The sequence below is a fragment of the Theobroma umbraticum genome, unplaced genomic scaffold (genome assembly GCF_002168275.2).
Source record: "Theobroma umbraticum cultivar Fairchild unplaced genomic scaffold, ASM216827v3 scaffold_44.0, whole genome shotgun sequence".
Taxonomy (NCBI): domain Eukaryota; kingdom Viridiplantae; phylum Streptophyta; class Magnoliopsida; order Malvales; family Malvaceae; genus Theobroma; species Theobroma umbraticum.
This window is the reverse complement of record NW_018397255.1, coordinates 7,538,659-7,555,070: the sequence shown is the minus strand read 5'-3', so window position 1 is coordinate 7,555,070 and position 16,412 is coordinate 7,538,659. Positions and strand designations below refer to the sequence as shown.

General features: G+C 34.6%; 2 protein-coding genes across 3 annotated transcripts in view; both read right to left on the bottom strand.

Moving 5' to 3' along the window:
- Positions 1-868, bottom strand: part of PYR4 (pyrimidin 4) — a 14,392-nt gene extending 13,524 nt beyond the window's left edge. The window contains exons 1-2 of one of the 2 annotated variants that reach the window (XM_021418470.2): positions 598-868; positions 332-406 (exon numbers count right to left, since the gene is read on the bottom strand). In XM_021418470.2, the coding sequence (XP_021274145.1) occupies positions 332-361 (30 nt within the window). In that variant the 5' untranslated portion in view covers positions 362-406; positions 598-868. The remainder of the gene's footprint in view (positions 1-331; positions 407-597) is intronic. The other variant, XM_021418471.2, reaches the window with a different exon arrangement.
- An 11,549-nt stretch (positions 869-12,417) lies between these two features.
- LSH10 (LIGHT-DEPENDENT SHORT HYPOCOTYLS-like protein (DUF640)) lies at positions 12,418-16,008 on the bottom strand. Its single transcript, XM_021418077.2, has 2 exons — positions 15,259-16,008; positions 12,418-12,722 (listed from the first exon to the last, which is right to left on the bottom strand). The coding sequence occupies exon 1, from the start codon at positions 15,958-15,960 to the stop codon at positions 15,292-15,294; it is 669 nt and encodes a 222-aa protein (XP_021273752.1). The 5' UTR covers positions 15,961-16,008; the 3' UTR covers positions 12,418-12,722; positions 15,259-15,291.
- Between the last annotated feature and the right edge of the window lie 404 nt (positions 16,009-16,412).

Here is a 16,412-nt window from a genome sequence, read left to right as displayed (position 1 = left end):
ATCTTCAATGTTAGTTAGTTGCTTGTTCAGTAATGGGAAATCATTTTTCTCTCAATTGTCTCTCGACCTTCCCTTCATTCTTCTACTGGTTTTATCATCACTTTGCTGATTTTATCAATGATCAGTAAACCTGATTAAAGCAGTGAACAGAGCATTACAAATGAATCTCGTCAACCTCCTTTGCTCTCAAAATCCCAAAACAGCTGTAGTATCAGATTGCAAAAACATTCAGAGCGAAGATGTTTTCCTATTTTTCTAATTTTACGAAAAGAAGGAAAAGTAATATGAGAAAAAAAAAAGGATGGAAGTGGATAACAAAGAAGGTACATACTTTGCTAGGCAGAACCAACGCATTTATCATTTTAGAAGGAGCAGGCAACCTAGAGTCCCCCTCTCTCAGATGTGTCTGTTCAAGTAGAAGCCATAGCATCAGGGAAATATGCGCCGAATCCTAACGATTATTTGTGTAGTGCATTGTATTGGATAAAATGATTATTTGAGACTAGCATTCTTGCGGACAATTTCTCAAACAGGTCATCTACAAATTGGTATCTATGCATGCGGATTGCTGCAGATCCTACTTAATGAATAAATTACCTGATTATTTCAGTGGCGGCTCGAAGCTCCAAGTTCGATGTTGATGGGAGAGTGTTGCAGCCAGAATGAGTAGATCCGATGGCCACTGGAGTCAACGGAGACGCGACGGTTTGCTACTGCCTACGGCCAATATTTTTCCTTTTACTTTGCCACTCCACTTAAGCTTGAGCACCTGCTCTCATTTTAAAAGCCACGTCATACCCTCCTTCAAACTTGTAACATACGACTGCAACTTATCCGTTTAACACAGCGTGGATTTCGAATCCTTCTTAAAAGTGGAGAGTCCATATTTATTGTACTTTTATATTTACTAGAACGAGTGACCTACTTCGACGCATGGGTCACTTTTGTTTTTCGAATGTTTACAAAAATAATAATTATTAATTGAACAATATTATAATAACAAAATAATAAATTTAAATTAAAACAAACTATAGTAAATAGCAGTAGTAATAATAAATCAAATATAATTATTAATTTACACAAAATAATGATAGTATAGAAATGCACAATTTAACAGCTCCAATTTATGAACAAATTAAGATGGGCCTTAGAGAATTTTTTGGGGCCCAAAAAAACACAAAATATACAACATTAGTTTGTTCCCATTATGGGCCCAAAAATCCTCACAGGCCCAAATCTAACTTAATGATTGGCCCAAAAAATTCTCAGAGGCAATGGTAGAAAGAAAATTTTTCTGGGGAGAATTTGAGCAGAAAAATTCTCTCAACTCAAAAGGCCCTAACTGAGAATCTAGCTAAATGGATTGCGCAGCTTTAATATTGTGGTAACTTGAAATCTTTGACCATCTTTGATTAGGGCAATCATGGCAGAGGAAGACGTAAAATTCTTAAAAATTTCTTCAGCTTCGTGACATTATTTTAGAAAGATTAAATTATGTTTTTAGTTTTTGTATTTTAATTTTTATATAATAATAATTCGTATAAATCAAATTTACATGTTTTTTTAAAATTTGTTGATAATCAATCAAAACTCTAAAATGATATTATATCAGGACAAAATTTTTCTGGATGATAAACAATTTTGGACATAATTTAATTTTGAAATAAATTATGTAATATGAGAATTTAATTCATTTCATTGTTTGATTGAAAAGACATATCAAATCCTGAAAACGAGATTTGTGGTTTAAGGAAATAGACGGAAAGACAATTAAGGGTCCACCTCAAAATTAAAAGTTTCCCTTTCAATAAAATATCAAATGAAGGCAATTCAAGAATGAATTCAACCCCTTTACCAATCCCCAGAATTGGCTTTAATCCTTTCCTAGTCCAAGGAAGAAACTCTCATTTAAACTCTTGAAATGGTAGAGTCAATTTCAATAATTAGAGAGATTTAATTATTTCACTAAACTTGGAATCTCTACGAATTTTATAATTCCTGTATCACCTCGTAAGAGAATATTCATATAAAAAAATGATCCTCAATCAAATGCAGAACAAGTGGTGGGTAAATTTCAAACTAAAAGAATTATTGAAGATCATGTCCTACAGTGGTTTGACAAAACCCCAATCACATAAAACATATTTTATTATTCCAAACGTACAATTTAAATATATGTGAATGACATCTATATAATTTACATTTAACTAATATACCCATCAAAATATTTATTTAATTCGTCATGGCTTGATCTTTTTGACTTAATTTCTTCATTGTTGCGATTGATTGTGATATTTAAAATTTAATATTCAATTATATAATTTTTTGTCAAATATATTTTTTGTACAGGAAAGATTTGAACTTTTTAATATTTTTAAAAGAAATATACGCACAATGATCATTAAATAAAATATTTAGATGTTGAGTGTTTTAATAACTATTATTGCTAGATGCCTTGGAAAAATGAAAGCCAAGCAAAATAAAGTAAAAAAAATGACAACCTAATTATAAGTTTCTGTAATGTTTAAGAGCCCGTAAACTTTACTTCTTGGCATTGAATTAATTCTGCCATCTATATATATATATATATATATGAAGGCAACGGAAAACAAACAAAGATCCTATTGAACCATCACGATTGTTGATTATCAAAGAAACCGAATAGACTTGTCAGCTTTATTTGTCTAGTTATCCTTCAGCAAGGGACATCGTCATGCACATGATTCTGGATGTCATCTCAAGGATGGTGCAAATTACAAAGCTGCAACTTGATGAATGATGATAACAAAGCAAGATAATTAGTGCGATTCTTGATAATTGATGGTATGGTCAAACAAAAAGAACAAAATCTCAAAAGCAAGTAGGGGAGGGGGTTGGGCATAATGGGCGAAAGGACATGATAGGGACCCGTGTCCAAACTTCATACAAGAGAAAACTGCTTTAGCGTATTTGTGACTTCGAATTTACAGTGTAAATTAAGGTTAATATACATAGGTTTAAATATTAAAAAAATTAAATTATTTTATTTTATACGAAAAAATCAAATTAATGATCATGTTGTCACGTTTTTTTAAAAAAAATGATTTTATTAGTTTTAATGATTTATGTGTCATTTTAAGATTTTTCATGACATATATTGAAATGGTTTGGGCATTGTAAACTTGTACACTCACAAAAGAGGCCGTGCAAAAGTCGTTGGCAATAAAGACCAAGAGTCATTGGATCCAAGTGACAATATTATTCGAATCGTTCTCAATGATTAGGAAGTGACTCCGTACTCATTTTGAGACGGCAAACAATTTGAAAGCTTCTTTAATTGTCAACACCTTAGCTACATTAGCTTTAATGACTCTCACAAGTTTTGAGAACAATAGTTTCACGGCTTCTGCTTTATCTCTCAATATTCCTCCTATGGTAGCTTGACTTGGGCTCCCCCTAGCTACTCCATCTACATTGAATTTAAGCCATTCCCTGTTGGGTGGTTCCCACTCCACATTCTTCCCTGTCTTGGCTATTTTACTGGCAAGCGGTGTTTAAATTTAGGACACCTAATAGTATTGTCTAGTTGATGAAAATCTCTTAGCCACTTTGCCTTTGCCTACCATGCTACTCGTACTCTAACTAAATTAAGATATTGGTCAATATCTCACATCTTACCACGAAACATTACCTCATTCCTTATTAGTCAGATAGACCAAGTGATAGCATAGAAGGCCATGTGCCATACTCTCTTGTCTCCCTTTAGGACTAGTTCATTCCAATCAGGGAAGAAGATTATAGCTTTATAATGTGCCACCCATTTAATGCCCCTCAAATTGGTCCACCCCGACCAAACTTTCTAACTTTCAATAAATCCAAAAAAATAGATGGTCCATTGTTTCCTCCCCAACCCTACAATGGACACACATTGCCGAGTCTACTATAAGTAAGCCTCTTTTAACTAACTTAACTTTAACGGTTAGCCTACCCCTAAGCATTCTATAATAGAAATTTCAACTTTTCTTGGGGCAATACTTAACCAAACCTTCCTCCAATGTTCATTCCAAACTCTTCTCTTTTTAGCCATAAATCGACAGTACGAACTCACTGAGTATTCTCCACTCGACCTCCACTTTCATACAATTGTATCTTCATGCCCTTTCGCCACAAGATTTTGATTAATGATCATAAGTAATTGCTCCCATTGTTCCTTTTCCCACCCAAATATATTTCTTTACAACTCCATTCTCCATCTCCATTCCCCTTCCCCCTACTGGTCAAACTCTTTCATTTTTCCACTTCTGTTAATGGCGAGTGAGTAAATCTTGGGGAATGCCTATCGTAGAATATACCTTTCAATCCACTATTTATTCTAAAAATCAGAACATTCCCCTATACCTAAAATGAAGCCTAACGTTTCTAAGATGACCGAGTTACCTTCTTGTCATTTTCTAATAGGTTTAACTATATTCTTCCAAATGAAGGATTGCTTATTCAATTTTCCTAGACTTGGGATTAGCCCATGAGGATCACTCTCTTCTTAATCTGCCAATGCCCACATCCACAAGCTATTTTGCTCATTCCCATATATCGATATCCATTTATTAAGTAACCTTGTATTTTTTGTTTGAAGATCAACCCATCCAAGTCCACCAAATTCCTTATAAGGACAAATTGATCCCTAATTCATAAAATGAATCCTTCTAGTTTTTGATGTCCTACACCTTACAAATCTCTTTTAGATATGCTCCAACTTTTAACTTACCCCTATTGGCATTTTAAACAAAGACATGAAAAAGATTGGTAGACTAGTAAAGATCGACTTAATAAGTGTAACATGACCCCCCTAGGATAGTAGCCTACCTTTCCATCCCATTAATCTACTCTTAAATTTCTTCACCATTAGTCTCCACATCTCCATCGAGTTGGTTTTAACCCTTATGAAATGACCTAAGTATTTAGAAGGGAATCTCTCCCTTTTACATCCAATCTTACTTTCCCATTCCTCTACCAACTTGTCCTCAAGACCTACTCTAAAAAGACTATTGTTTTAGAAATTAATGTGTAAACCTAAGATTAATTGGAAGCTCCTCAAAATCTACTTCACATTCTTGATCAAATTCTATTCTAGCATGCACATAATCACTATATCATTGCAAATTACAAGTGGAAGGTATTTTCAATATCAATTTCTTTACATTCTCTTGATCTAACCGACTCACTCATAAGAACACTCAGAGCTTTGGCTACATAGTTGAAAGAAAAAAGGAGAATGGGCATCCTTGTTTTAGTCCCACTTCATCATAAATTGCATAGTAGGAACCCTATTCACTTGAACTGAAATTTTAGTTGTAAAAATGCACACTTTATTCCAACCTCTCCATCTCTCCTCAAACCTTATATTTCCTAACACAAAATCCAATAAGTCCCAACTGACCATATCATAAGTTTTTTTAAAATCATTATTAAAAAATAGTCCCCCCTCTCTATTTTTCCTCATGATATCCACCACTTCATTCGCTATATGAGTACAATCTACTAACTGTCTTCCTTTGATGCTTCCCACTAGACTTATCAATCGGTAATCATTGATGCTTTTCGTGGTTTTGCATTTAGGTATAAGGGTGATAAACATGACGTTATCATATCCATCAATGTTCCCAGTCTCAAAAAATTTCCTATAAAGCTCATTAACTCCTTTTTAATCACCTGCCATTGATTCTTAAAAAAATTCAAGCTAAACCCGTCAAGCTCCAAAGCTTATTCCCACCACATGAGTTAATGGCTTACCACATTTCTCCCTTAGTAAACTCTTTCTCCAACTCGCATGCTTTATTCCTCTTCAGGACCTTAAATGTGTCACCTAACTTTTTATAATTTGTCTTCCTTATAAATCATCTCAAAATAGTTACCAATACTATCCTTTAACTATTTTGACTCTTTTATAATTTGATTCTTCATTTTGAGACATGGAATGAAGTTGGACCTCCTTTTCGATGATGCAATTGAGTGCAAAAACATAGTGTTTCTATCATTTTCAATATACCATTTGACCATTGACTTCTAATGTCATTTCTTTTCCTTATCTTTTTAGAGTTTCCATAATTCACCTTTCTTGGTCCTCACAATATCCCTCTACTCTTGAGGCCTACCTCTCTATACTATTTCCTTCTTTGCATCTTGAATGATTTTCTCAATTTCCACCACCTTCTTTTTCACATCACTTAACTCCTTTCATTGCCACTCCTTAAGCATTGGTTTGATTTCCTTTAATCTCCTCCATATATCTCGTTGTTTTCGTCCATCACAATCTACCTCCTCCCAAGCTCTCCTACACATAGGCCCAAAGGTATGCTTGTCAAGCTAGTGGTTAAAGAAGCTAAAGGGGTTTGGTCCCAAGTCCATTCTTATTTCCCCTAAGGCTATTGGATTATGATCTAACAATGAAGCTGGTAATCTTTTCTGCACTAGTTCATTGAACCCATTCAAAATCCCCTTACTTACTAAAAATATATCAAGCCTGCTAAATGTTTCATTTTTCTTGAAGTTCTCATAAATGTATTCACTTTTGTCCATTGATAAGTCAATTAGCTTCATAACCTCAATGAATCTCTTAAACTGGGCTATGGCATGACCATTATAACTTTTACCTACTATCTCCTCCTTATTGATAGTGACATTGAAATTGCCTTTTAAACACCATGATCCACCTATAGAGCTTATTATTCATTGAATTTTCTCCCAAAGTCTCTGTCTTTCACTATTCGTGTTTGGAGCATAGATATTTCTTATCTCGCATTTAAAGTTCTATTTCTTCACTACTCTTACAAGTAGTATGATGCACCTAGACTCAATGATTTGTTCTTTATAAAAAAATTCTTCACTCCACATTGCTAATAGCCCTCCCGAAGCGACCTCCAAGGTATGTGCTGGTACAGATTACGCTCCCAAATTGACTTAACCATTCTATCTTCAACTATCTCTAATTTTGTTTCCTACAAGAACCTATCAAGTTTTTCTTTCAACACCAACTACCTTACAACTCTTTTCTTTACTCTCTACCCTAGCCCTCTAATGTTCCATGTAATCAATTTCATAAGATTAGTGAAACAGCTTAACAAGAAAAAAGTAACTAAAAAGCAAGTCATTCTTTTCTAAGCTATATCTGGTGCTGGGATGTGCCTTTTCCCTTTGTCTACGTTGTCTAGTTTCACCAGTCTCTGGATGACTGATTCTCTATCCTTTTTAAAAGTTAAGACCAATTTTTTTGTTAGATCCTAGATTTCTTTTGCCTTACTTCTTATTGCTAGATTTCCACTCTAAATATTACAGTTTAAGATAGACCCATCAATATGAATTTCTTCTTTCACGTCAACAGCTTTTATTTCCTCATTAATTTTTTGTTTAACCTTTCTTTTTATTTTGCTAGATTTGCTTGATTTTGCTGAGGTTGTTCTAGTTTTTCCATTAGCTTTCTTTTTCTTGTAATTACTACCTCTCTTTTTTGACCCTTTTCTATTCTTCAACAAATCTGAAGAAAAACTTTTGAAATTGTTTCTCCCTCTTCTGCTTCATTGCACGATTTTGCTTCACCTCTCATCATTTGAACTTTGTTCCAAATTCAACTCCTTGCTTGGGTGGTCCTTTCCACTTCCTCCTATAAAGCCTATTAAATCCATATTTATATTGTATGTGTAGATCTTGATTCCTCAGCATTGATTGACTAGACCAACTCAGCACTACCATCCTCTATAATGCCATTAGACAAATCAGACTTCTTGACCAAATTATCAAGCTCATTTCCTTGCTCACTTTGGTGCAATGGCTCTCTTAGACTTTGAGTTAGTGAATGGAGCAAGTTGTGAAGTGTGTTTTTAAAACCATTATTGCTTTAGTCCATTAGTGGCCTAACTAATTCCTCCCTTAAGTTTTGATCCATGACTCCCAACTCTATCTCACTGTTCAGCTTAACAATACCCTTAGGCCTACTAAAGCAATCATGCATTAAGCTATCCATTTGGCTTCTTTTAATGGAAAAATCTTTTAGGGTCTTTTTATTTTGGGATTAACCTTTGAATTTGTCACCCATTAATCCAAATTTTGCTTCAACAGTGTAGGAGTTCTTTGCGGGCAATAGCCTCTACACCAATTCGATTATTATCCCAACCCATGACCATCTTTTTTGGGTATTAGCCCTTCCTTTCATTTCCAAATTGCTTGTCTATTCTTTTTTTTCCAAAATTTCCTTCCTTGTACTCTTTCTTCTAACCTTTATCCACCTTTCCATTGCTTGGTTCCTTTTTTAAACTCTGACTCTCTACTTCTTTATTCCTCAAATCTCACTTTTTGTCCTTTGTCTTGGTAGAGCACTATCTTTTACAGAATGACTTTAATTTGAAATTCGCTAGCTTCCTTCCTGACATTGTACAATCTCATATCTCCACATCAATTAACTCGCTTGTTGTGCTTAATTGGTAACCTTCGATGATTGGAGCTTTTCTAGTAAACCCTTATTGGACTTCTGAAATAACCTTGTCATAATTATCCTTCGGTTGGACCTTTTCGTCAATTAAGTAAACCTTCAAGTTATCATTAAGCTTACCCCTAGCGATGCTCACTATGAATTCTCCCTTCTGCCTCAAGCATACTCTTGACGGAATAGTGAACCTACTATTGATTTTCATCAACAACAAAGCTCTGTCCAGCCTTTCTCTTTTAAAGGTACTTTTGTACACCCTTACTAGCTCACCCTAACAATCTATCACAGTTTTAAAAGTATTGGGATGCTAGAGCTTGATTGTGACCTCTTCAAGCTTAATCCAAACCCTTACTTTCCTCTCTGTTCTTGCTATATCGATTGGTATGAGTCATTCAAACCATTAGTCAAAAATGTTATAGTAATTCTCCAAAATTACAACTTCCTTTACTTGGACAAAGAAACACTCCTTTATCAACTTGTCTTGCACTAGCTCGCAATCTAGTTTTCTACACAATTTTCCTATCACGCTAGACTTAACCCAGTCCATTGCCTCATCTGGAATGTTGGTACTCACTGTTGCGTTCCTAAAATGAAGTTAACTTGAAGGCTTCTGCCCTATTGTTTGTTTCGGGCCATCACCATAATTCGACTTTGCTATTTTATCCGACCTCTTTTCTGTACTTGGCTTGGACATTGTGGCTTGATTGACACCCCTTAAAGTCTTGCTACTGTCCTTTTTCCCACCTATGATGACATCCTTAAGCGTCTTTTCGTCAACTCTATACTTTTAGTTTTGGGAACCTTTTCACATCTGTTCGCTACACTTTTCGCCTATGCCACCATTGGCTTCCTCCATGGTTCAACCCTTCGCACCACAACCCTTCGCACCACAACCCTTCTCCCATCAATCGATTGGTGACCTCCCACTTGAGTGCCTGTTCCATTTCGTTTCTATCGCAATAATGAACAAAAATAAAGTTTACTCCCCTGGACTTGTCTTTAGCAACCCTCCGAGGAATATGGACATTAACCACTCTTCCATATTCCTCGAATGCTCCCTTAATGGCTATCCATGAGAGCTTATTGCTCAAGTTGTCTGCAAACACTGAGTGAAGGCTCTCGAGCCACCTTCGACCACCTTCATCATGGTTCCAAGCACTTTTGCTCATGTTCTAAACACCTTGATCTTTCTCTCTCATCAATTGTTAACAATTCAATAATTGCAACCAATCCTCATGTTGTCACGTTATCAAGCCACGCTATATGTTACGTGGATTAAAAAATTAATTGATATAATTAATGATTTTGATAGAGTTAAGGGTTTGTGTGAGTACAAAATAAAAGAAATGTGTATTTTGAATATAAAAAAAGAAAGTGAAATAGTTTAAGAGTTTTTTTTATTTATTTAAGCTTTATAAAAGTTATCCTTAATTTTAATTGTAATTCACGAGATATCCCTAAGTTATTTTTTCCCCTTAATTTACCTAAAGAAGCCAAAACCATCTAAGTAAAAAATAAAAAAATATATATGCATAAAATTGTTGAAAAACAGTTAGTAGATGAAGAATGGATCATTCAAACTCGTGAACTTAAACGGGGAAATAGTGGCATCAGAACAATTATCAAAGGGTCTAGGCCTTCTCCGCATGCAAAGGGTAAGGTGCTAGGTGCCTAGAAGTCAAGTTTGCCGCGTTATTAAGGACACTAAATTTATTGATTAATCCGATGAAAGTGACGAGATTTATGTGCGAAGACAAAAGGTTCAATCCTCAGTACAGGGATTCATTGAATGTAATGATATGCGGTCATACCATTTCCTCCTAGATTCTTCATCTTATATAGGAGTTTCTTTTTCCTTCTGGTACGTATATTATATTAAAACAAGGATAAATTCTAATTGGGTTTTGATTATTTTCATGGACTAGCCAAGTTAATGGGGCCCTGTAATTAACAAAAGTAGGTTTAATTTAGGAAGTTAGCGTTTAGGAAAGGGTAAGGGTTTGTTCCTTTAAATGAATGCTATCCAGCCAAAGAGTTAAAAGCTCGAAGAAAAAGACAAACCTTTTGGCTTCAATTGGAAAGAGGCTAAATTTTTGTAACCATTGGCAGCTGTTAAGAAGTCAGTTTCACTTTGGTTTCTGCAATATTAAGAAAAAGAGTTTTTAAGCATGCTCCCCTTCTAAGGAACACTTGATAAAGCGGTAATAGCAGCCTCTAAATATGCCAAATCCCCTTCTTCCAATACCTTTCTTATAGAAGAAAACCTACTGCTTTGGAAATAATAATTCCCAACCCCTAAGTAGCAACCTAAAGTTCATTAATTAAATACTTGAAGGACCAATGCAAATTTTCGACCTACGTATACTAGCACTCACTACGATGTGGGGCAATGCTTAATTTCTTATGATTTGCTCTCTTCTGTCAGAGCTACATTAGTCTTGTCTATTCCTATACTATTAAAAAATTCATGACCAGATCACCATTTAATTGGTATCGATTCCATGTGTTTTTGCTCATCGAGTCTTGTTAGAAGCGTGAAAACTTACTATGTTCTTTTTTCAAAGGCATAAGTATTGATTTCATTCATAGGATTTGCATTACAAAAAAATTACCATGATAAAGGTATTAATGCAGGCAACACACAAAGGTAGTAGTCTAGTAGTTCTAGCTATATTCTATGTATGAAGTTATAATTCTCTCTTCTTTTCACCCTAATGTCTTTTCATAGGTGATACTTCTCTTTTCCATGGACAGAAGCCACTGCTCCCCTGGGCCTTGGGGGTGGCGGGGGCGTGTGGGGGCGAGGGGAGAAGTGATGGTCCATGACTTGATTTGTTGACCATTAATAATGAATTAGTCACGGTTTTTCAAATAAAAAATTTGTTCCTATAATTAATCTTATTTTAACAGCACTCGTTTATCGAGGAAATACTCCTCCTTCACTAGAGATATCCACTTATTCCCTCAACAATTCTCAACATGCAACATACTTGATAAATTAATGTATCCAAAATTTGGAGTATCTAATACCTTAGTTCAATCAAAATAAATATGCATAATGTAATTCAATTATTAAACCATACATACAAGTATTTTTAAGTACTCTAAAATAAAGAATTTTCAAATATAGGAAGCTGGGACAAAACTTAGTTCATAAGGTACTTAGGATGAGTTTTTTTTTTTTTTGAAAAGTACTTGGGATGAGTTGTTAAAAAGGATAATATATAGGAATTAAAATTGACAAATTAAAATTTATAGAAATTGATAATAAATGTTTATAGAAGAATTATCTATAAATGAACTTACAATAAACTGTCAATGGTAAAAGAAATTTGCATTAGTTTAAGATATGTTATTAACTTTTATGTAATTGTTGGCATGACACGATTATATATTATATATTACATTCTTTCAAGAAATGAAACTTCTCATTTTGCTTTTCCAAAAAAAAATATATATATTACATGAAATATGTTTGCATTTATAGATGTTTACTGAAATCATAAATAAAAAAAGTATGAAACTACTACAAAACCAACAGAAAAGCCTTCTATAAATTAGACTTAAGAACAAAAAAAGGGACACCCTTTTCATAACGTACGAAGTAATAAACCCTTAGACAAATTAATGTTGCATGCGGGATCTAAGCAGGCCCTTCATTTTTCGATTGTTTTTCTTTGAAAGTAGTATGTATTCTCACCTAATGAAGCGATGCTTTCTCATCATTTTTGGTCTCAAATGCAATATATATTCCATTTGAAAGTGGTGGGAAGGCATTCGCTGTTGGGTGCTCTCAGAAATTTAATGGCAAAGCAAGCCAACATTAATCGAAAGCCCAGAGCGTGTACCATTCTGAATTAATAACATGGAATACGGGAATGGACAATAGGGTTTAACGTACAGGGAATTAACAGAAGCTAACAACGACAGATGGATGTCAATTATGTGTGCATATTAAGGGACAGAGAATATATATTAGGAGATGATCATTATTATGAATATTTGGAATAGGAAGTTTAGGCATAAAATGGACATATTCATCTAAAGAGTTGGTGATCATCTACTAAGAGCTTACAAAAATAACCATAATGCAAACAAAATGGAGACTCTTAACCAGCACGCGAAGAGAGTTATGTACACCCAACTCCCTTTAATTATAGCTATTGGCAAGTACAAAATGCTGAAAACCCCAAACTGAGCTGAATCTTCAATTGATTTTATCTTTTAACAATCCCCTTCCATTTGATTCTTTTGTCATGTAATCCTGCGTGAAAGTACACCGTCAGTTCAACATGTCTGCACAGCTTATCTGAATATATAGCAAATCTCTCTTTTTTCTTTCATGAAGTGTGTATATGTACACATGTATATGTACATATCTTACATGTGTATGTATGTAAAATGAAAATAAAATCCCAATAATCTTAAAGCACCAAAGTGCTAAGTTGTAAGTATACATGCAGCAACATACCAAAGAAGCAAATTAACAAGTAGGATTTGCATTCTATCAAAGCAGTACTTCCAAAATTGCAATTATGTGCATGTTGAAGGGCTGGCTTTATTTAAGTGGCTAGCCTAACAGTATCTTCTTCCTAAACAAAGATAGAGGTTTTAGATTCAGATCTTAATATTTGAGTAGAGTGGGCAAAAGGGATGAAAGATATTTCTCTTCCTTAATTTTGTGTAACTAACCAATATATTTAAGAAAGGCTTAATTGTGTTCATAAATGAGAACTGGCATGAAAAAGCTCATGAATGCCATACATTGATATGTCCTAATTAAAAGTCCCGAAAGGAATGATTGAACTTTTTAAAACCGACCGTACGTGATTCCAAGAAACATGGCAAATATCAGGAACAATTTTTCTAAAGAAACACTACTTTTTTTGTCTCAGCCTAAAGAAACACCATTTGCTAATGAGGTTGTCTCCAAGCTCAAATGGTAACACAATAACACAAATTCTTTGGTGCTTGATAAAGCTAGGAGGAAACTTATAGTGACTCGATCTCTTTGGTACATGTATAGGGACCTTAAACGAGAAACATTGATGTAAATTGTCCTAGTCGAAAAATAAACTGAAATTTCCAAGTTGAAAAAAAGGCAAGGCTATGGAACCCCTAATGAACCCTAATGTTATTGACTCTGAGGAATTTTAATCTATTTGGTTGAATTTTGGTAGTTTTGCACATTTTCTAATTATTTGTCTCTAATATCTTGTTGGTCATGCAATTTTATGAATAGAAATGGTCGACAAAAGGCAAAATTACATTTTTCTTATATGAAAATGGAGAAGAAATTTGGCATACTTTCTACTTAAGTTGGTCTAGAAAAAGAAAAGAAAGAACCCTACCTTCATTCCAAGAATGCTTCTCCATACACATCGCCTTGGCCAACATTCCAAATCATAATTACTAAAGGAAGTGCTATACTATATTATATAGAATCGATGGAGAGAAGATGATGAACAAGAGAGACAAGAACACGTGAACTTTTAAGCGTAAAATAGAAACTTAAAAAAAAAAACAAAGTTTTAAAGAAAAACAATGTATTCTTTTGATGCCTAAAGCTCAGCCATTTGATGAACCCAACAAACCTTTACCTCGAACCAAATCTTTAATCTGAAAACTAAAGTATATATTGCAAATGGAATAAACTTACTGTCCCACAAAATCTGATATTGGACAACATGCAATCTATTGAAGGTACAAAGGGCAACTACAAATGCAGATGCAAAATCTCAAAACTAGCCTTGCAAAGATCTTCTGCACTAAAGAAAAGCAAAATCAGTGGGGCATTAGTTAAATTGTTATCATTGTTAATGTTAAACGAAAGAATTGTTAATTAATTAATTAAGCATTAGGTTTCTCCTGCATCGTAAAGATTCGCATTAATTATGTTAATTGAATTGAGCAAAAGCTACACAAAAAGCATGGATAAACACTAAAATATTAACTAAGTTGATTTGTTAAGAAACCTTAAACATTGATTAGTCGTTTGCTTTTAATCATTTGTGTATTATATATTTGTAAACATGAAAAAGAGTATGATATCTCACTTGACCATTCATGGGGCACAAAATCCGCAGAATCTTAAAAGAGCTAAATCAAGGAAAAGTTATCATGAAGTATCAAATATTAAATTTAGCAACTATTTATACAGTGTCTAATTATTTGCATAATTTTAGTTTGTTGTCTGTCTGGGTCTGAGTGTGTGTGTGTGTAAACGAGAGAGAGAGAGAGAGAGAGAGAGAAATCTTCCCCATAATACAAGCAGCTCTGCCTGCGTTATAGAGTTACTACATTGTCACCATCGCACTAGATGTCTCCAAAGAGTACAAGATACCTAGTAGTAAAAGCTACTCAGTCCATGAGTAGCATCACTCAGAGACTTCCGTCACTCCAATGTTTATATACAAGAGCGTGCGTGTCAAAATGAAAATTAGGGTTCTTGTTTTCAGATATGAAGGTTCTAAATTTCAGTGGAAGCCAAAGGAAAATGGTTTACGATATTGAGGATTAATTAATTTGCATTTGGTATACCAGAAAATGAGTAAGAGGCTATTGATTTGTCTTTGTATGTCAGTAGCTACAGACAGCTTAATGTCATTTACTAGAGTACTATAAGAGTAACTAATTTAAATGTAAAAAAAAATCACTTAAAAACAAGTCGTTTAATTCAGAAACTACATAAAGTTATTGATCTCATGAAATTGAGAATAATAGCACTGCTAGATCTAGCATTTTAAAGTGAAATTGTACATATGAAAGCATATTCAGAAGCGGGTAGATTGATAAATTACCATATATAGTACGCCAGAAGAAGCCAAATGAATCTAAGAGAACTGCATGGTGGAGCTGGATTCATCACTTCCCTTGCCTTGATTCGGCTTCTTCTTTTTCTTCTTAAAAGGGATTCCCCTTGCCTTGGCTTGACACTCCCTGACCTCCCTGAGATAAACTCGAATAGCGCCGCTAGCGAAAGGATTGGTCTCAGGTGACCCTCCATTCTCTTCGTAGGCAGCTCGAAGCCTCCCGATGAGAGCATCAAGGCTGCCCCAAGCTTGCCTGAGCGGGCAAGTGCAAGGAGCAGGCGGCTCGGGTTGTCCGTAGAACATGCATCCCTGCAGGTGAACCTTGGTCTTGCCAAACTGATCCAGATATCGAAGGAAGTCCAGCACATGGTTGCAATTGCACTGTGAAAGAGGAACTGGGGGCCTCTGGTTCTTCAAGTACTGCCCAAAAGTATTCCAGTCCCTTCTCTTTTGTGACTCATAACGGCTAGGTGTTGCAGGCTGTTGCTGATGATCACCGGGAATCCTTGATGATCCTTCTGCGACATCCTTCCCTCTTTCGCTCGACATCTCGTTTCGATCGATGCAGATTAAATTTTCTTTTCCTAAATAAGGCAATAAATTAGGGGGGTTGAAGGTGGAGGTGAAAGGAATAGGAGAAGGGAGGGAGTGGAGGAACATGAAGTTCACATCAAGGGGCAAGCGAGACATGCCATTGGGCCATAAGAAGTTGCTTTCTATTCCTCTTTTTCTTCATCTTTCATTTGTATATTCTACTACTTAATAATAGTACTACAAATTAGCTATACATTTTCCCTATAAATCCACACAATAATTGTATGTTCTTTGTCAACATAAGCGTTATCATTTAATTGAAGCTGAATTACCATTAAACCCCAATCCCCACAAGCTCTTTGTGGTGATTTTTTTATAGTTATTACAAACAAGTTATAACTCTCTATAGTATTTAAACATTTGATTTATTGATTGATGTATGATTTTTTTGTTAAAAAGCAAGATTCCATTTCTCATCTCCTAATTCTAAGAAAAAAAGCTACAGCTATTTGTAATAAATCAACATCCCAAATTAACTTTTATTTAGTTATTTATAAATTGTGTTATCGGTATTTGAAAGCAGTTCCATTTATCTTTTCAATTATTAA

Bases quoted from the DNA above. Each gene is read 5' to 3' on its own strand.
- LSH10 (XM_021418077.2), bottom strand. From the start codon at position 15,960: ATGTCTCGCTTGCCCCTTGATGTGAACTTCATGTTCCTCCACTCCCTC.